Genomic DNA, 22,039 nt, shown 5'->3' with positions numbered 1-22,039 from the left:
TTTCAAAAGGAGTTTATGGAGATAGTCCTTTAAAACTGACTGACCCTAACCAGGAGATGTAACATGCTATGTTTTCCATGCGTAGTCTTCTCTTCTGAGCAATACAAACGTGGAGAAGTTAGTTATGTAGCTTGAGTAGGAGAGTTAAAGGAAACATCAAATCTTGGAATGAAATGATCATAGATTGTGAGACAACATTTGCTTAAGTGTTTGTTTTTATGATGAACAAGCAATTTACAGATCACTTACAAATTTTGCTAAGTTATCAAGACAGTCCACTTTTAACTCAGTGATGTCAGATATCCAGGTAGCGTGTTAGAAATCTGCCTGTTGTGATACGAAGTAATTTCCTTTCTGAAAGGAGTATTCAAGGCCAAGACTCCTCAAAAATAGCAGCAGTAATTGGCTACCATATTAATCTGGTGTAGACTAACAAAATTCAGCTATGCTCCCTATGGAAATCAAAAAAAAAAATTTGTTAGTGTTAAGGAATAGGAAGTGCCCAGTGTATTCCATCTAGACCACTTTTTTTAATATTTTATAAAAACATTAAGCACCAAAAAATCCTCAACTAAGGATGACAGATGTTTCTTAAAACAAATGTCAGATCTTCAAGGGCTCATGTTAATTTTAAGCATTCTCATACAAATGAAAGAACTGTTGAATTGAGTATTTTTCACAAGTCTTTTGGATACATGTAAAGTATAGGATGCTGTTTCTCCACTATTTTTACTTGCATTCCTTCTCTCTTCTGTCCTCCCCTTTGCTTTTGGTTTTATTTTAATCAGATGCAGTGTGTTGCTTCTGCACTGTAGATAGTGTTGGCTGGTACAACAGGTTGTTGAGTGTCATAATTGGAAAAAATAATTGCTTCCAATACAGTGAGCTCATGAAGACAGTTTTAGTATTGAGATGTCAATAAAATGTCAGCTCATTTAAGTCACGATGCAAAATGATCAAATAATTAAAATCCTGGAAGATCCATGTGATACAAGTCACGTACCTGTTTTTTAGTCCTGGCACAATGTCTCCCTAACCAGTTTAAAATCACTTTACAACAGCTACTAACAGCATCAAAGCTGGCATTTTCATAAAGACTTTTTAAATCTTCATGCTAATATGATTAAATGAAGAATGCCTAGGAAAATAACTGTGATTTAGTAGTAGTTGTTTTGCTTTCATTTCTTTGCTTTTGGTTAGTTTGTTTTGTTGTGGTTTTTGTTCTTGTTTTCCTGAAATGTTGGTAAGGTGTATTAAATTGTATTATTTGTGGATTTTGTGGAGGGTGGTCATTGTTTATTAATTAAATGGTAGGCTTCTGTGACCAAGTAGTTACTTTGACCCCAGTGTGTTTGTGATACAGTGGCTTGGCTAACCTGCACTCAGGCATGCAGCACAGCTGTATTATTGCTAGTGTGGCTTAGGTACAAAAATAACTAATAGAATCCATATACAGTAAAAGGACACTTAATTGTTGGTTGTAAGCTAGAAATAAAAATAGCTTAAAACATCCCCTAAATTGAGAAATTGGAGCAGGAATGGTTGTAGTTCTTGAAAGTGTTTACAAGTATGAGGCAATAAAAAGTAAACAAACAAACAAAAAACTTCATTGTTCCATCTCAAACAGCTATTAGTCCTGTTTATTTTGACTTAAATTGCAGTTCAGACTTGTTCAAGAATGTTGCTTATTGTAGGCTACAATTTGATAGGTTTGATCAAGAGTATATTTGTGTTACTTATCTTCTGCAGTGCTTAGGGTGAAGTTTTAAATATATTTAAGAATTTCAGTTAAAATAGGAAATTATATCACAGCTTGCTATCTTAGGAAATCTCTTTTGAAAATTCTGAGGAAACGCTTGTACCAGGGTCTCAGAAACACAGTTACATGCACATTTGGAAATTGGTGTTATTTTTGAAATATGAGGCATTACCAAAGCAGATTTGTTTCATAAATCTGGCAAAAGTATAAAGGGAAAAAAAGGCATTCTGAGATGCTTTGTTTATTTTAACTAAATAGAAATTTAATCTGAGTTCCAAATGATAGAAGATACCTAAATGCCGAATTTTTGTAAAGACAAATCCTCCCTGAAAACTGCTTTTCCAGATCCTGCAAATCAAATTTGTTCTTCTTTTTATTATAAATACCATGTCTGTGAGCTGGTTTTGCTAGGGTTATACTGATATGTTTATATATTTATTTTATGTGTAAAATTATTGTGAATTAAAGTTTTCTGAGACAGGAAGAAGGAAAGAGCGGTATTGGTAAAATATTTAAGGCAGCAAGAACTGAGGGCTTACAAAATATAAAGATCAAAGTGTTTTCCACTCTTTTCAGTATTCTAATGTTTTCATACCTGTTGAATGACCACCTACCTTTACATTACCAGTCACTTAAAATGAAGTTTCAGAACTCAGGTTAAAATAATAGTAGGAATCTGAAATAAACTAGTAAAAGCAAAGTAATTAATTTTTAAAGCTGTGATTTGTTTCTGATTCCGAGGCATTTCTCTTATTTATATATAAACACTCACAGAATTTAGTCTTTATTTAATAAGGCCCCTTCTCATTAGAGCATTTAAATATTTTTTTTATTTATTCAAATTATAGACTTAGTAAAAACCTTTCACTTTGAACTTTTTCATTTTAAAGCAAAATAATAATAAAAATGACAGATGTCTTAAACACATCTTTGTCTGTGATCTTTCTAATCCCTTTGAAGACTGGAAGGTATGCCTTGCCATAGAAATTAAGTGTCAGAGCAGGCAAATCTTTATGCTTAGGTTTCGTCTTCTGTGTTGCTGTGATGGCTTTTGGTGTTCCAGATAGGCTTCATCCACCAATTGCCAAGAAGAGATTTCAGCATTCTTCTCTAATATCTGCTAATGTCAAAAGTTTGAAAATAAAGTCAGCACTGTTTCCTCAGCTTTTTTGTAGTGAATTGAGCTTTGGGGTAACAAAAAAGGAATCAAAAATATTCTGACTTCCCTGAGAAAGGTTGTCGTATTGGTGGTTATAAACTGATGCTTTGAGACTGATCTTAACTAAAGCAGAGTTTTGGCATGTTTTTAGGGATTGGTAAGGACTGTTTACATTTTCCTTCCACTGATGATGATTTTGTGTAAATTATGCCTACTGCTAACGTACTCTCTTAAATTCATATAATTAGGTTGGAAGGGATCTCTGTAGGTCATCTGGTTCTGTCTCCTGAGTGGAGCAAGACTAGCTTTGGAGTTAGATCAGGTTGCTCAGACCCACGAGAGCTTTGAAAATATCCAGAGACAGGGATTCTACAACCCATTTGGGCACCAGTTCCAGGGCTTAACTGCTCTTATTGTGGAGAACATTTTTGTTATACCCACTTGGAATTTCCTCTTGTACATCTTGTGACCACTGTTCTACCACTGTAAGTCTCTTCTTCGTGATGATCCATTAGGTAATGGAAGATGACAATTAGGTACATGTATAGTCTTCTAATCTCCATACTGACAAAAACAGCTTCCTCAAGCTTCCCCTTGAGTTATGTGCTCCAACCTGAACAAATTTGGTTCTGTCAAACTCTCTTCAGTTTCTTTATAGCATCCATCTTAGACTGGGTAGTCCAAAACTGAACACAGAACTCATTTGACAGTTCATTTTATTATTATTATTTTTTAAATCTTGTAGTTTCATGCTAACTGTTGTGTTTGATTCAACAAAATATACTCGGTGTAACAACAGAGGAAGCAGACTTCTTTGTTATGCTTAGGCATAAACCAGCCTGCAGTCATATTAACAATGAGCACAGAAACAAATGAAAAGTTCTGTGTTCATAAACTTTAAATAGAACAAATGATCATCATGGTAAATTAAAACAAAATGTACCCAGAAAAAACAACCACAACAAAACAACCTCAGTCTGCTTTCAACCTCTGTCTGCTGTCACAGGGTTTTATGCCACTCTTTATATTGTCTCAGATACTTAAGGACAAAGTACTAAATGCTATTTTGAACTGCTGTAACTACCCATAAATTGTCAAGCTCCTGCTTGAGGAGTTTTTCGCTTAAGGAATGTTAACCAGTTGTAAACATAATGGATCTATCAATTTAAGTACAATTGCTTGTATGAGTTAGACTTCCATATCATGCCTTTCATTTAGGAATTACGCATCTTCCAGGCATGAGGTAAGTCTGCTGAGTGACTGAAAATGTCAGTACATATCTTTGTAACAGAAATATATTTAAACAGGGATCTAAATTGATATTTTAACAAAAAGTTAATTTCTTAATGTGCACAGTTTTTAAATTTCCGCTAATTATACTATGTTAGAAAGCTTAAGTTCACTAATAACTGAGTAAGAAAACTTGAGGAAAAAGATGATGTGGCCTTGCTCTCTTTTAACTACATTCATAGATCAGTTTGTATTACAAAGAAGAGTGATAATTGGTACAGAGTTTATTACCATCAGCTTTTGCTTAACAAGGGAAGAGGCGGGGTCCCTTAATATAATCAGAAAAGCAGTAATTCACTGAAGCATCGAGTGTAGTCTTGTTTTCACACAATTATATAATCTATTTATATATATATATATATATATAATCTAGTCTAATAAAATACACTACCTCTCTTTAAACTATCTGTTTTTTCTTATGTCGTTAGACCATATAGTTTCAGGCACAGTGTTATAGCAATGGTTTAAACAATGCTATTTATAATGGCCATTTCATATCAACTATTTTTTTCTCTACACTATGGGTTTTTAATGACTGTCTTGCCGTTGATAAGGGATTTTTTAAAACAGCACCAGTTCAATATTCTATCAGTGACTTTTTTTCCCATCAGTTTCTTGAAGTCCAAAGGGCAGAAGACAAAATATGTTATAACTCCATTTCCATAAAGCCAAAATTTGTTTTCTTGAGAAGGTGTCGTTACATAAGCTTTTGTATAGCAGATTTAAGACAATTAAACAGTATTAAGGTTGTAATGAAAATGGAATAATTAAGGAACATTTTCTTCAGCTTGCTTCTTACTTTTTTTTTTATGTCTCTTCTCCAAAGCAAGACAAGTATTAAAATTAAGACTATTCCAAATTAATGGAAAAAAAATTATTAAAACTTTTGTAGAATGCATATTGGGAGTTCTTAAAGTATCAGAGGTGCTTCTGATACATGGCAGATATGTTTAAATACTGTAGTGGGTTTAGGTATCTACACTAGCAAAAACAAATTGCATCAAATTGTCCCACAGTGAGGACCTCACCTAGAACTCAGTGAGATTATTGAAAAGGTGGTCATTGACTGGAAGGAGCTTTGGTTCATGGTCTTGTTATATAATACTTCAGAGGAATCTTTCTCAGTGTAATTTCTAAACCTCTATTGGTTATTTCAGCATTCTGTTTTTTAAAATATTGAAAAGTATTACCTTTTCTGTCTCAAAGATTGTTATTGTGGAAGAATTTCACAGTAGCGTGTCACAGGTTGCAGGTAGAACTTGAAAATGTTTTGCTTTTCCCATGACAACATGATAAATTGTGTTACCATCATAATATATGACTAAGCATATAGTAGTGTGGTCAAGTTAATCTCCTTAGTCAGTTGTGTGCTTAAACTACCTTTCCTTTGGAAAAAAGGTGTGATTTCAATTGCATGGTATAAGGAGGACATATTTGTGTTTAAAAAATGCTGCTAATTAACTTTGTAAGGTCAAGCACAAGCTTTTGTAATTATGAAAACCAACAGCAGTTTTTCAGTGCTTAACTAGAACAGATTTTTTCAGTTCTTAGAGTAAATGTAAGAGAAGATCTTTTTTCCATGTTAAAATCATCTTGAAGTGAACATATAATTACATTGAAAATAGTATTTCAGAAAAAAAAAAAGACTTAGGGCTATAGTAAAACAATATTCCTTCAAAGATTAGGGGTTGCTTGCCCACACTTCATGTCATTATTTCATTAAAATTGGTATTAGCTGTTGATACTATCAACAATTTTCTTGTTGGTTCACTAATACTTCCTTGTTTTGTCCTAGTGTTTTATCTTCTTGTAGTGAAGGCTAAATTTACCAAAGTGTTACAAATGCATGCCTGCATGTTCTAGCATGTAAGAAAAATGAATAATCTGAATTTGCTAACACAGTGAAACAAAGGTACAATTTTGACAAGTTTTGGTCATTGTATTTTAAAATCTATTACCCTCTATAGTGGGCCATACTGAGGTGGATATTTATTATGAAAAAAAAGATGACCCTCCAGGAACTCTGTCAATCACAACAGGAGCAACTTTGATGTAATATACCATAGACAGATTTCTCCAACAATATTTTAGCTAATGTGTCTGGAAGTAGTTCATGAACTTGTGAACAGGGAGCTGTACAACATTGCATAAGTTCTTGAAAGATCTTTTCAGCAAAGCTTCTCCTTGGATTATATGTCTTTGATGTGTTTTGTTTGAAGTAGTTAAGAGACAGTTTATTCAATAAAGTGTATCTTTAACTATGCTAAAACTCAGCTTCCTGGAGGGGGGAAAAAAATATAAAGTTTTGGACATTGTGGTACAGGGCGGTTCTGGATGTTGTGGACAGAGTATGAATGAAACTATCCTTCTAGTACATCTTTTATGTATGCATATTTTGAAGCCTTCAGAATATTGCCATCAATAACCATATCAAGCCATTTACTTTGAAATGCTAAGTTTAAAAAAGTTTTGGGATTTGTGTTCAGAGCATCTGATGTGTGACACATGCTTTGCCTAGGTGAGTATAGATTTTGCAGAAATGTCAGAAAAGAGCAGTTGATGCTCTACAGCCTTTTCTAGTAGAGAATCAGGTCCAATACTGTAAAGGGACAGCAGCTTTAATTTGCAGATGAGAATCTTTAAGGATCCTTTTGAATTATGGATTCAATTCTTGGTGGATGCTGTGTAGAAAATAAACTCTTTTCCTATCATCTCATAATGATGAGACATTCAAAGTTTTGACTAGTATACAGAATATTACATACGTGTTTGTGGTTACATCTTCAATTTTTAATTTTATTCATTCATAAACATATATGTATGTGTAGAAATGACCTTTAGTTCTGCTTAGTTCATAAGCTTTATTCTCTGTGACTGTTCCTTGACAGTTTTAATGTACTCTGAATGAAAGAAATGAGTGCTGCAAATCTGGACAGAATGCGTTTTATATATTTATATGTATATGTAGTACATACTACTTTAAAATCCAAGATGAAAGTTTCTCTATATATGTATATACACAGTATATACTATGTATACAATATTACTGTATACTATGTGTACTATTATATACTAGGCTCTGTATACCTTATAAAGTGTGTATATACACTTGTGTGTGTGTGTGTATATATATATATATATATACACACAAGTATATATACTATATAGGGTGTGTGTGTGTATATATATACATATATATACGTATATATGTGTATATATATATGTGTGTATATATATATGTGTATATATATATATATATATACACACCCTATATAGTATATAGAGAGACTTTCACCTTGGATTTTAAAGTGGAACTCAGCACTGTATTCATAGCCAGCACCTTCATAATCCATATATGCAATATTAATATTTCTTATAATTGCATTATACTACAGCAATATATTATTGACATTGATCCGTTCACATATTTGACCTTAGAATGTTTTCTGGAAAACAGTTCAGAACTGCATTGATACACTGCAATATATACATGAATCAATTAAACTCACTGGCTTTTGTAGGTGTTTTGATAACATATGTAATCTGACATTTTATCCTATGTTTACATGTGTGGTGATCCTAATGGTGTTTTTGTGAAGAAGTGGGACCTCAAGTTAATGGTTTGCAGCCACATCTTTACCACTCTTTATTTTGGCACACATTGTAAAATACAGCTTTCTGCAGGAGCCATGTCATAGTAATTGAAAAAATATACCTTTAACAACCTTAAAGAGGAGGAGTAAGACCAAAAATGCAAGATCTAGGAGAGCCAAAGAACAGAGATGTAAAAACAGAAGAACAACTGTACTGAGTTAGACCAGTGTCATCAACCTAGTGTATTATCTCTCACAGTGACTCTCAGTGTTTCAGGGAAAAAAAAAAAAAAAAGGTAAACATGTAGAGCTACTATTTCCTATTTTAGGAAATATTCTGTTAGCCTCTAGTCAGTTCTAATGTAGAGACTCTCTGAAACAGAGGTGACTTCTGTATGTATTAGCCACCAGAGGATTTCTTTTTCAGGAAATAATCTAGTCTCTGCTGATGCCTGTGTGAACTTTTAGCATCCACAACATCCCATTGCAAAGAGTTTTGTAGCTTAACTGCATTTTGCATGAAGAATCATTTCCTCTTGCTTGTTTTGAACCTGCCATCTCTGAGGTTCTTTTGATACCCCCTACCTTCTGACAACTCATTACTGTCTTCAGTGTTCAGATACTATGGTGGTGGGCACTATAAATTCTTAAGATAAATGAATGAGGTGTTTTCTAGTAATGCTTGTTTTGATTTGTAACATCTGGAATCTAAAATCTATGTATACTCTGCCTTTAGGCAGTTTGGTCTTTGGGAGCAGATGGCTGTAGTTCCTTTCAGCATGTTTCTGCTTTTTTCTTTGTCATCCTACTGTAATGGATTAAAATAAGTAATTTGGCAACTACGCAGGCCTTTAAATAAACTTTAATATGTTGGGGAGCCATGGCATGTCTTGTGGCGCCAGACCAGCAGCTATCTATATGTTGTTCTCTTTCTCTTACGCAAGGCTTGTTTGCCCCTTTTCATTTATAAGCCAAATGTGAAAGAGTAATTTTAGCCTTTCTCTTTCTTCATGCAAAATTAGTAGGTCCTTAAGCATAGTAAATCAAATTGAAAGTAGATTTTTACCTCTGATAAGCTTTATCATGAAAACAATTCCTTATGGATTACTTCATGCCTTTTCAAACATATTTTGATTTTTTTCTTACTTTCTTTCATGTATTTTCACATACTTCCTACATATATTTTTTCAAGATATACTGAAATTGTAGAAAATATCTGAGTCATAAATTTAGGAAAAGTTTTGTAAATGATGGCTGCTGAAAGGAAGGAAAGTCTGATGTGCTCTAATCTGACTTTTTTATATTCTTTAAGCTATTGTGACTTCTGGTTTAGTTAGCCATCTGAATATTACAGTCAGTAACAGATTTCATCACTAATTCGTAATTCTAATATTTTTTGAGAATTTTATTTGGTCTTTTTTCCTTACAGAGAAGTGAAAATTCAAAATAATTGTATTTTATCACTTATACTTTGTTTATAACGTGTGTGTGTGTATATATATATGGTGTGTGAACAGGGTGAAATATAAGAAGTTAGAAAACTTTAAATATTTTTCAAGGTCAGGGTACTTTACGATAATTAACAAGAAACAGGCTCAGAAATGTGGCAAAAGATTTTTAGTAATTGTATCTTTTGAGACAGCTGTACAAGGGAAGCACCTGATAGTCAACTATAAATATCAATAGAAATTTTAAAAGTATACATGAAATTTTAGTTTTAATATCAAGGGGAAATGAAATGTATTTATACATGTAGTTCATGTCAGCCCATCAAAGCAGTCTGACTTGAGAAAAATGCAAGTCTCTTTTCATAAATGGTACAAGAAACTTTGCCATATATTAAGAAAATAAATGCTGTATAATTCCTTCAAATTACACTGATTTATTAGTAGTGGAATCTAGATCACAGTTTGGGAGGCTGCTTTATGTTTGTTGCAATAAAGAAAGCTTTTAACACAAAATCAGGACCATATATATTCTGTCATAACATGAAAGTTCTGTTTGGTCTGTCATGGCTGATGAGCTCCATGTCAGCTACAGCCAAATCTGACATTTCCTTCCGCAGCTGTACCACTATTCTTAAGCTTATCTACTGTTTGCTGGAAGTCAGGTTGAAGGGAATCATGAGTATGATGATTTACAGAGAAAAATATTTTAACTAGACTTTTGCTAGGCCTTACTTCAAGTAAGAAATGTGGAAAAAAGACTATCACATCTGAATGTCATTTCAGGTGATGTAAATCCTTTTGAATCTAGAATAAATAGTATGAAGAGTGATCCTGTATTACTAGACAGTTTCTATGTATTTGAGAATTACTGTAAATTGTATTTTGTTTCTGTACAAAGTTGATCGTGGAAAATAAATTATGCCATAGATACTAATTCTCTTATCTTTCTTACCATTCTGTAGTGCTTTGGCAGGATATAATGGTACTATCTTTGCCTATGGTCAGACAGGCAGTGGCAAAACTTTTACGATCACAGGAGGAGCTGAACGTTACAGTGATCGAGGCATCATTCCTAGGACTCTATCTTACATTTTTGATCAATTGCAGAAGGTATGGGACAATGTTTTCTGTTTATTTTTAATGTCTAGTTTATACTTAATATTCTTTATATACTTTAGTTTATACTTTAATACGTAGCTATATTGCAAATAGCTGCTTTTATAATAGTGTTAGAGGAAGCCCTAAAATTATTGCTTCAGACGTGCTGAATAAAGTATCTAACTTGGCATGAAATGTTATGCAATAATAAATTGCTAGTAGTGTTGGTTATGTGCTTCATTGTAGTAGACTAAAAATCATGGGCATGAGTGAAGTTGTTTTTTTCTAGTTTTTAAAACCACGCTATTTTTACTTGGTGCAATATACGTTCAGATCACATAATCTGCTCTACTTGTCCTATATTCACTCCTCTGCTCTGTTTTTTATATTGTATGCATTGCATTACATGCATATTATATAAAAATTGCTCTGACTTCTACGCAACTCTAAACCAACAATATTGTATAAAAGACGGAATTTTTCACTCTTTGTTACCTAATATATTTGTGCTTGAGCGATGCTCACAGTAAAATAGTTAAATGAATAGTAAAAATTTATAAATATTCAGTATATTTGGATGTTTGTGTTTAACTTATTAGATAAAATATAGAATGATAATATTAGATACATCTAGTTATGAAAAAAATACAAGTCAGTGATGTAGGATTCAAAAGAGAATAGAATAGTTTAGTTATCTGTGTCAATTTTCCTTGTCAGCTGTTTTCCCTTCAACTTCAATTACGCACTTGTATGGAATGTTTTTCTGTATATAATATTAATATTAATAATCTGAGTCATTCAATGCAGTTGGCTGGAAAGTGGCTATATGTTAAGCCCACATCTTAACATAATTACACATGCATAATGTATGTAAAAATACATAATATATGCACAAGTAAACATGTAAATACTCAAAATGTCATGAACATTTATTATTATTGTTGTAGTTATTCGGAATTTCTTTTTTTTTTTTTTTTTCAAAACAAAAAGAAAACTTTAGTCTGCTTTTAAAACTGTATCACTACATAAATACTAGTTAACAGTGACTAGAAAAACACTTTCAAATGTAATAAATTGTATTCTGAAAAAGAGTTTTGCATGTGCTTTACACTTGACACTTCTAGTGGAGAAATAGTCACTCCACCTGTATAAATATGGATTCGGTTTCACAAAAAAGGGTTCAGCAGTAGTAACTACTGGAAATAATTGTATGTTTCTGTCTGTTCCTTTTTTTTTTTTCCCTCATCTTACACTATTTCTGAGTGTTAGAGTTCTGTCCCAGTTATTTCTTAATGTTTTTCTGTTCATTTTTTCAAATACTCTACAGTGGATTTTCCTGCCAGTTGCTCAGTGCCACTGTTGTTTGATTGCTGAATTTAACATAACTGTTAGGATGAAACGTACGCCTCTAGTGTAAAACCAAACCTAGGAGCTATAAATTTACTTTTTAGGTGAATCCAGTGATGTAAAAATGAATAGTGTGAATTGTCTGTTCCAGCAACTGTAGTTGCTGAAGCAACTCCCCAGCAGAAGTGGGGAGTGAAACAATAGTGAGTCTCAAAGTAGTTTTGTGATTACACAAATTTAAAATTCCTTTGCAAAAACTACAAGTGTAATAGTTGTCCTTAAAAATTAACTAAACTGACAATTGTAGCCCACTGAATCTGAAATCTTGTACTCTTTTTCTTTGAATCAAAAAAAAAAAAAAAACTGTTACCTCCTGTGCAAAAAATTCATTGTGCCATGGAGACAAAACTTGAGAGAGGGAGACACATGACCATAATTTAACTGTATGATTCTTGTGTGTTTATTGTGCTCAGAAATGACAAATGAAATTTAATTTGGCAGCTTATTTATTTATGTACAGAAAAATTGGCAACAATTGAGTTTTAAAGAAGGTAATAGTGACGTTTAAAATGCTACAAATATACTGCAATGTCTCAACACCTACGAGCAATAATAAAAACAAATAAATACAAATGGAAAAATTTACCTGAAATATTCCTTATTATCTAAGTTCCTTTTTGTAATTAGTAAATGATACTTCCCAACTGGTAAACTTCCAGAACTCATGTAAGATGTTAGCGATAACATTTCTAAATGAATGATGAAGTTAAAATTAATTTAGATGTTCTGAATCTAATGTCTTCCAACTGACATGCAGCCTACAGGTTGGAGGAAAAGTGTAAGTAACACATCCTAATTTTGCCATATATAAGGGAACTGTGCAAAGCAGTAATAACTAACTGATGGTATTCTAGGCAACACAGTGTTTTCCTAAAAGAATGCATGTGTGTTTTACTTCTAGCCAAAATATTGTAGAATAATTTGTTCGACATTTCTATGCAATGAAATGAGTGAATAACGAAAAGGATGTGTCATCAATAAGCACACTGATGATAGTTCGTTATGTTTACAAGATACTACATTTTATTTTATTATGTGTAATAGTGACGTGACCAAACACAGTCGATCGTTATCTTACAACCATAGGAAGCAAAGTGAAAAGGAGAGAAATGTGTTTTCAATCTGGTATAATATGTTTTGTCTGTTCATTTATTCCACCGGGCCTATGATTAATTTTCACATTTTAACAAAGATATTTAATTAAACTTAAATATTTTTGATGTTAATATAACTCATTGATGTTCAATGACAGCATGAAATATGGTAGTTTTGTACTCTGTCATTCACCTAATACTGGTTGCCAGTTCTTACTCATAAGGGGTTATGTCTCAGTCTCATGTGCATGCCCTATGTGAGTAAGGGTTAAAAATGTTGAGTAGTTTCCTTGTCTCTTTCAAAGTATGGTGTTGGCAGGTACATCTACATAGCATATTGCAAGTACACGGAGATTTGTTGTTCTATGAATTGAATTGAGAAAAAGCAGGCTGATCATGTTGCCTTAGACTTCCAGCTGCACTCATGCGACCTCCTCAAGAACTTTGTTGCAGAAAGTGACAAGGGTGATCTGGCAATTACAAGGAATATACAGTGTCAACGCAGCCACGTCCTTGTCCAACACTGCTTATGTAATAAAAACAAAATAGAATGAAAAAATAACGATTTTTTTTGCTTTGTTCTCAGCACATACTTTTAACAAAAATAAATATATTTGTGTTCCTACTTTCAGACCCTTTTTTGGAGGAAAAGCTCTACTTAGTTGTGCCTCCAGTGGTATTTCTGTCTGCCTGCTTCTATATTCTTGTTTTGTACGTTTTTGTTCTTGGTGCTTCTTAAAGCACCACTCTTGGTGTTTCGTCTTGCCTTATTTTTTTCATACCTTTCCCTTGTTTAATTTCCTTTTATCTATAACCACGCTTTAGAAAGCGCTGATGTAGCAGAAGAGTCATCTGCTTCCTATCCCATCCCTGGATAGGATGGAACAGGACGAAGTGAATTCAGGGACAAAGAAAAAAAAGCAAGACCTTTTTTAAAATTTTACTTGGAGTGAGACAGTGAGGTTTGGAACCAAGGAACCAAAGCTTTTTCCCAAAATGAGAGGCAAATCAACCCCTCTGTTTTTAATAGCTTCTTTTTAATTTATTGTTCAGAAATTGTTATGATTTCTACAGCTTCCTGTTTGAACAGTGTCCTACTACATTTTTCCAACCATCTGTAGTGTATCTTTTTAAACACTATCCCTTGAAATAGTGATCTGTCACTATCAATAAAAAAACTCACACAGGAAATAACTATTGAATTAAAATGGAAAGTTTGTATCTCTATGTATTTTGCAAAACTGTAGTAGATTGCATTATAAAGCAGTGCTTTCACCATGGCTTTGTCCGCTGAAAAACAGCGACTAATTTTCTTTTATTTTGGAAATAATATCCCATTATTTTGAGATTTAGCTAGTTTGGATTTAGCTCTGGGGCACAAGAAAATTCTGCATGCGAAATCCAGTTGTGTTAAGTTATATTTTGGCAATGTATTATACAGGAAAAAATGAGGATTGGAGAGGGCAGCTGACATCATATACAGCATTTAAAAGTTGCGATAAAGAGAGTGGAAAGCAGTATGTCACTGAAGTTTCTAAATTAAGTAAATCATTAAGTAAATCTTTCTTCTTGTTCTTTTTTTTTTTTTTTTAAGGGTAGTCTTTTTACCCATAATACGAGTGTTTTACCTCTTTATAATAACATTCTTTTTTGTCATAAAAGTGAAAAATGGCATGTTACATGATTCTGTAAGCAGGCTGCTGTGTTCTAAGTGTATACAGACTTCCACATGTATATGGAACCAATAAATTTAAACAGACTAAACGGGCTTCTAATCATGGGCATTGGCTTTTGTTGTTTGTTTTTAACTTTTCTTTTTTTCATCACCTTTTATGCCCATGGTAACAGAAAACATGTAAGTATCATGAACTGAAAATTTAAACCATACCTAAAAAAATAAAGAGACAGTAAGGAAACAACATAGAAGTTATATTGTTAAGTTTGTCCTCTGGCCTAGCTCTTGCTCCTATTTATCTCTTCCTCTTTTTTTGCTTTTCTTATCCAGGATAACAGCAAAATGTATACAACCCATGTTTCCTACTTAGAAATCTACAATGAATGTGGTTATGATTTGTTGGACCCAAGACATGAAGCTTCCAGATTGGAAGATTTGCCGTAAGTGATAAAACAGAATCAGCAAGAACAGTAACAACAGAAAACATATGCCCTCTTGCGTTGTTTGGGGATTTCTATTTATTTATTTATTTATTTATTTTGAAACTGTGCTAGTCTTATCTTTGCATTAATTAACTCAAAATACTTTATTGTTTTTTTATTTTTTATCAACACTATCTAAAGTTTGTTATTTTTTATGTATAGAAGTTAAGGAAATTAAATTGCAGTAAGTGAAGGTAAAACTTTTTTTAAAAAAATATGTTGATATTATGCAGAAGAGATCTATGGCAGCCATTGGAAACAACAGAGGTGCTTTCTCATGACATCCTTTCCCTTTATGTGGTATTCATTTGTGTGTGTGCTGTGGAGACGTATAAAAAGGAGTATTTCTTTTAAAGAGTACTCAGGACTTTTCCTTCAAGTTTAATTATTTCTCTAGAATGAGCAGTTATGAAATAAGGTAGGTAATAGATGGGAAAGGGCAAAGGGAACTCCAAAAGACATTATATTTACTTAGGATGGATGATTGTTACAACAGTTTCCATTGACAAGATGCCAGCACTTACCAATACTTGGACAAGGGCAGTAAACAAAGCTTGGTAGGTCATGAACATATAAGAACAGCAAGGTTAAAGAGCTTACACTTATAGAAAACTCAAAACTTAGTCTCTAAGTCTCTAAGAAGAATTTATAGCTTAGGTTATTCTTAAAATAACTCAGCAAATAGTAAATAGTATAAATAAATGACTTGTTGACTACTTGCATTTGCAAATGCCCTGAAATAATGCTGAGAACCATAAACATTCTCGCTCAGCATGATGATGACTGAAATGCGTAAATAACAATTTAATTGCTGCTGATACAAGAGCAGGAAGTGTACTGAGAACTGCTAATGGACCAATAACAGAAAAGCAATGGAATTTTGTGTCATAAGAACTAATTATGTTATTAAGATATTAAACCCATTTCTAATATATGCATATATAATATATTCCACCCAAAAGCTTCAGAATTGTTGTAATTCTGTAATACTAGTCTGTTACACTTCTATGCAGCTTATAAAAGTTAATGCCATTATATTATTCAGATTTATTAAATTATTAATTTAACTTTTTGTAATATTTTATTTGAACTCATTGAATTTATTCATTTTATTAAATTGAAATTATTCAATTGAACTAAACTAAATTTGATTAATTTAATTGCAACTTTATTTGAAACAGTTCTTTGGGGTTACTTGCCCAATAAAATATAAATCACTTTTTAAAACTAGATTCTGAAGATTTATTACTACTCATGAATTTCTGAAAATCAAAATTGCTTTATGTATGGTGATTCAGTTATGCTGAAGAATAGCTCCTTGTTATGTCTCAGACTATTTTAAAAAAGGAAAAGTTGAAGAAAAAGTTTGGTTGTGTATTTGTGATAAAGCACACAGGGATAATAATAATTACGTGAAAACAGCATGCATAATAGTATTTGTGAGATAATTTTCTCTACAGGATGATTATTGTTAATAAATGCTTTATGGCTTTACTATCTATGGTCATTCTTTTCTGTATATCAGTTGTCAAAAGATACATGTAGTGTACTAAAACTACACCTTTGCTTATGTTTTACATTGTGTAAAAGTATTTATTAAAAGTATTTTTTTAAGTTATTTTAGGGATTAAAATTTGAAAATACATAGTAGCAGTCTGAGCTAAAATAGGATACAAATTGCATGAAAGGGTAGTTACATAGTTAACTATATTTTAGCTACTTGGATAATTTCTTGTGAATGGCAAAGTAAATAGTAGTCACACAGACTTTAAAATGTATCAAGTGTTTATTACCTGAATATATATTTCATTTTTCTGAGCATTTTATGTGTTTAAGACCTTTTAGGATTTTACTGGTAGTAAGCAAAGTACAGAAGAATCTAATTTACTCAAGTTTGTTTGAAAGCACATACTTAGTGAGAATATTAAAAAGAATTTATGTTTATGGTACTTTAGAAGGTTCATATTATGCATAATTTCCTGTTGAACTCCACAGTGGATCATCAAATTTTTAAGCACTGTAAAAAGCCAAATGGAGTTTTTCTGTGGTTGTATAAATATTAGCAGTCTGCTGGTATTCTCCCAAGTATATAAGACAGGAAAAGTAAGGAAAAGATTTCTTAGGTATGCAGGTTCTTTTGAAATCACTTTTGTTATGCATATTCTTGCAAAGGAAGATGGATGCAGTGTGCATTAAAGGTAGCTACTTCTCCCAAGCTCCATCTTAATGACTTTATATTACTTCTCAGTTCAATCGTAGGAAGTAAGCACATTGGTTTGAATGTGTCATGTGATGACATTCATGTTATAGAAGTATATTATGAAAATTGCGCAATAGATTCATTGATTGTACTTGGGTGAAAAAAAAGTGTAAAAATTGAAGTTTAAGGAGAAGTTAAACAAAACAAACAAAAAAGTCCACAGCATCTAATCATTGCACAATTAGTTTTGAAAAAACAGATCCTGATGTCAGTGTTTTGTGTGTAGTCACCCTTTGAGCCTTTTCTAGTCTACTAATTTTTTCATCCTAACAATGCTTAATCATTTAATTAGAGTAATCATTTAATTAGTCTTCCAGATGAAAAGAGGCTTTTGCACAAAATCAGTTTCTCTGGAAACAAATTCCTGACAAATGTGTGGATGTAGTTTATACGTGTATATCTCATATACATACACATAGAGATACATGAATAAGTAGTATAGTATAGTAATATAGTCTCTGTATGTACCTACTCTAAAGAGATATTTTTTTTTTCCCTTGGAATCCTGCAAACTCTAGATTCAGTGTAATTTAAATGTATGATATTCACTATATATCACAGGTTTGTATATCTGGAAAAACTTAACAGTCTTTAAAATAAGAATGTTTATGTGCTTCAGTGTAAATCTGTCCAGTTTATAAAAGGAAGGCGGTTCACAGGACAGGCTCAATGAGATTTAATGTAATCATGTTTCTAATATATACATGTACTTATATATCAATGAAATTTGGTTTTGAAACCCTAGTAAACTTTCAGTTTTACAGGAGGAAAAAAAAAAGTTTTCTTAATGACTAGTTGTAATGATGTTACATGTGGGCCATAGAGATGCATTTTGAAATACCCTAATACTTCTTGTATTTACAATTTTAACTTGTTTTTCTTATACAAAGCTGGCAGTGTTTTAACTTCACTGAAAGCTGTAGCTAAAACACAGCTTATTCAGATGCAGACTCACTTGAAGTAACTTATTTATTAGAATGCAAAATTTAAAATAGTGAATCCCATTCCATGCTTAAATAAGAAAATAGAAATTATTCTTACATATTGGAAAACAATTATAATACTATTGTTATGAAACATAGCTGGTAGAAGACTAGTTGAATTCTTACTGCCATCTCTTGTTTTTATAAAAGATTTGCAGGACTGTTCAAATTAGGGAAAATTTTCTGAAGCTCCTTGTTTGCTATAAGATTTCACAAGTTTCTCCTCTAACAGGTTCCCCATTGTACAGAGTATTAGTAATTATGTAGCTCCATTATACTGCATTAAACCAATTTCACTTCAGTCACAACAGTACTGATGACCCATCAGTACAAATTCTTCTGAAATAGTTTGTATTATTTAAGAACTAAACATTTTCCTGACACTAGATAATAATATAGAAATAATGACTGGGGTTGTAAAACCAATAGTCCTAGATTAAATCAGGATGATTAACAAGTTACTGTTTCTACCTGTCTAGACTAGGACAGGCAACACTATTGTGTTGGAAGACCTGCTAAAAATAGTGCTCATTTATCTTAAAATATCAGTCTATAAACTGTGGTAGCTGACAAGCTACTTCACAAGGAGATCAGACAACTGTTAATCAGGAGTGATGTGGTCAGGTGAAAATGTAATCTAAACTGCCAGCCGGTATTTGTGTGTCAAAATTCTTTAAAGTCACCTTTGATCCAGGAAGGTATAAGATTTCATCTGATGTTTAGTTGGTTGTTTTTTGAGTTAACCAACGAAACCCAAAAAATATACCAGCACCACTACCAACAACAAGAAATCAATAACAACAACAACAACAAAAAACAGCTAGTTTATACTGAATCCTTTGAAAATACATCCCCAGTTTATGCTTCAGATAAATTAAGCTTTTTGAACCATAGATCAAGTGAACTCAGCACGCAGATGCTTTAAGCTATTAACTGATTAACTTCAAACTTCAGTAATGACGTCCACATATCTGTATCGGTAATGTGTAGAACTGTTATGTTCCATGGGGTCAGTCTAAAATATTTTTATTTTTTATAAAATCTGTAACTGAGAAAAAATCTGCAGCTGAGTACTGGTTGACAACTTCAGGTGAATTTGTACTCCTCTATTTCTTCTATTTCTGCACTGCCCTCCAAGGGCCTGAAAAGTTTCTAAATTTCTGACATGTAAAGCTAAACCACCTAGTGTAACAATTCCTGTGCTGCTTAACAAAACAACAACAAAAGGCTAAAGGAATCATTTCCTACATTTGGGAAATTTTTTTTATTCAGTCTAATTTTTAATGCTAATATACCTGTTGCCTATCTCCATGCTCTAGATTCAAGAGTTTGTCAGCCCTTCTCCTCTGAAGTGAATATGTCAACCATATAACCCAGAGACTGGCCACCACCCATATGCTGCAAGAACTATAATTTTCAGTGTTCTGAGAATTACTGGTGTTTTAAAATTTTTAAGGTTGATTATAATACAAGCTAACTGTTTTCATATGAAATACATTCCTTTAAAACGAAGAGACCTCAGTGTAAGTGTTACTACCAAATACTTAAAGATTAGGAGAATATTCAGGTTTGAAAAGTGAAGTGTTTCTGCTTGTTAATGAAGGGAGAGCAGAATCAACTGTTCTGAATCAATTCCTCAGAGATTGCATTGTTCACTACAGTTCAAGTTACACTTTAAATGGGTATGTATGTAATGTATGCTCTGTGTGCTATGTATGTATTATGTGTAACGTATGCTTTATGCTTTATAATGTATGCTTTCAGCATACATTACATATCATTTATTCTCATTCACATTTTGGTGTGGTATGTTTGTTTTTAATGTTTTATGATTTGTTTCCTCAAAACCAGTAGGGAGAAGTCAGTGAAACCTTTCAGAGATTACTTATCTAAGTCATCTGAGTGAAGTAATTCCACTGAAATTATTGCTGTGCTCTTTCAGACAACTTTACTTTTAAATACAACAGTATTTAATTCAACAAACACTTTACTGGGAGTGATATTATTGCAGCTGCCTACAAATTCTAATAGGTCTTGTTTGTGTGTGAGCCACCAATTGTAGTTCCCCATTCTAACAACTTGTTCTGCACTGAGCCAGGTGGAAGAAGAGAGAGAGGGGTCACAGGGTTCTTTCTGGATCTCAGAAAGAAAGACCTGAGAACAAATGGCTTAGTAAGGTCGCTGCTTTAATAGGACAGGATGAGGAGAGGAATACTGACAGTGAGAACATCCCTCCAGATGCTGGGCACTCTGAGTTTGTGCAGCACCGAATGGAGCCAGAATGGATTTTCCCACAGCGTGCTGCATAGAGTGCATGGAGAGAAGCTCTCCCTTCTGGTCGCTCGAGCAATTACACTATTTCCTTACAAGAAAACAACTCCACTCCTAAAGGATGCTCTCATGAGAGCATCTTGCTGCACTTCTTGGTGAAGGCAAGGCCATGCAAGTGTTGCAATCATGAGTCCTAGATGGGAGCTGCCTGCAGGCTCCAGTGCTAAAATGAGCTGGCTGAGTTCACCCTGCAGCCACCAAACTTGTGCAGCCCAACACAGGCCTGTGTCTACTTAGGTCAACTGTTGTGTGGATCAAAACCTCCTAAATGTGCGATGGTGTCTTGGTCAAGATCAATACACTCCTATGTCCACAGAATATAGAACAATGTTTTTCTTGTCTCAGAAGCAGAAGTCATTGGAGATGGTGGGAAGGATTTCCTATCACAAGATAACGTGTTAGAACAGCCGCACCAATACCTATCTCGTAGTTCTGTCACATCTCACATGCAATGGAGATTATGCTTTAGGTCTATATTTGAATGGAAAATCAAATCTCTTTGCTATTGAAAGCTGTGCTGATGGCTGAATAGCTCTGTAACCTTCCCTCTTGAATACCACATCAGAGGATTTTGTCAGACTTTGTCCTCTGATATGGTATAAAAGCACCAATAGTTCTAATTTTCTTATTTTTACTTTTTTGATGCTATGTACAATGATGAACTTGGTGATTCTTAAAACCAAAATCTCCTTCAAACTTTTCACATAGACTACATATCCATTACCTTTTTCGGTTCTGCTGGACAGACTCCAAGATGCATTCTTGCTGTTTTTCTCATATCTTTATCCTATGTTTTTTACCGTCTGTATAGTCACCTCCTTATGCCAAGGTAGTATCAGTATATTCTGCTAATTATTATTGTCAAATATATATCCTAATATATGTTTTGCCTAAACCATTGTAATTCATTTTAAAATATTTATAAAATTTTTGATATTACTTTAGATTTCTTCAGTTCTAAGTCCTAAAGACAGATATAATCATAGGGAAAATTGTCATTTGTTTTCCAAAAGGTTTTATTTTCTAATCTATATTACATAAATTAATTAGATGTTATTTAATTAGCCGAAGGAAATTTTAACTTCATAGTTTGCCAGTAACAGGAATTTAATAGATGAAAGCATTCAATGTGTAAGGCTCTCCTGAATAATGGGATCTCAGCTGATGCAGGAAAGGGCCTGAGTTAATAAATAAAAAAGGCTTATTCCATCCTACAGGTTTTCTAGTCAGCTACAAATTCCATTCATTAAGCCAAATGGAAAAAGATTCTTTGTTTATAAAGAAAACAAAACCTTGTCTCTGCCTTCTTTCAGTCATTACGAATAACTTTACAGAGCTTTTCCACACCAAGATCCAAGTTAGGGCTATGAAATTTAAACATTTCATTATTATACAGAATGTTCTATAAAATTCTACAATCATATTAAACAGTAAATTTATAGCACAATAAAATAAATCAT

General features: G+C 32.9%; 1 protein-coding gene across 4 annotated transcripts in view; it reads left to right on the top strand.

Moving 5' to 3' along the window:
* KIF6 (kinesin family member 6) overlaps window positions 1-22,039 on the top strand; it is a 174,559-nt gene that overhangs the window by 8,979 nt on the left and 143,541 nt on the right. For 3 of the 4 annotated variants that reach the window (XM_032183487.1, XM_032183488.1, XM_032183486.1), the window contains 2 exons: window positions 10,212-10,359; window positions 14,854-14,963. In XM_032183487.1, the coding sequence (XP_032039378.1) occupies window positions 10,212-10,359; window positions 14,854-14,963 (258 nt within the window). The remainder of the gene's footprint in view (window positions 1-10,211; window positions 10,360-14,853; window positions 14,964-22,039) is intronic. The other variant, XM_032183489.1, reaches the window with a different exon arrangement.

The sequence above is a fragment of the Aythya fuligula genome, chromosome 3, assembly GCF_009819795.1.
Source record: "Aythya fuligula isolate bAytFul2 chromosome 3, bAytFul2.pri, whole genome shotgun sequence".
NCBI lineage: Eukaryota > Metazoa > Chordata > Aves > Anseriformes > Anatidae > Aythya > Aythya fuligula.
This window is presented reverse-complemented; position numbering and strand designations above follow the sequence as displayed.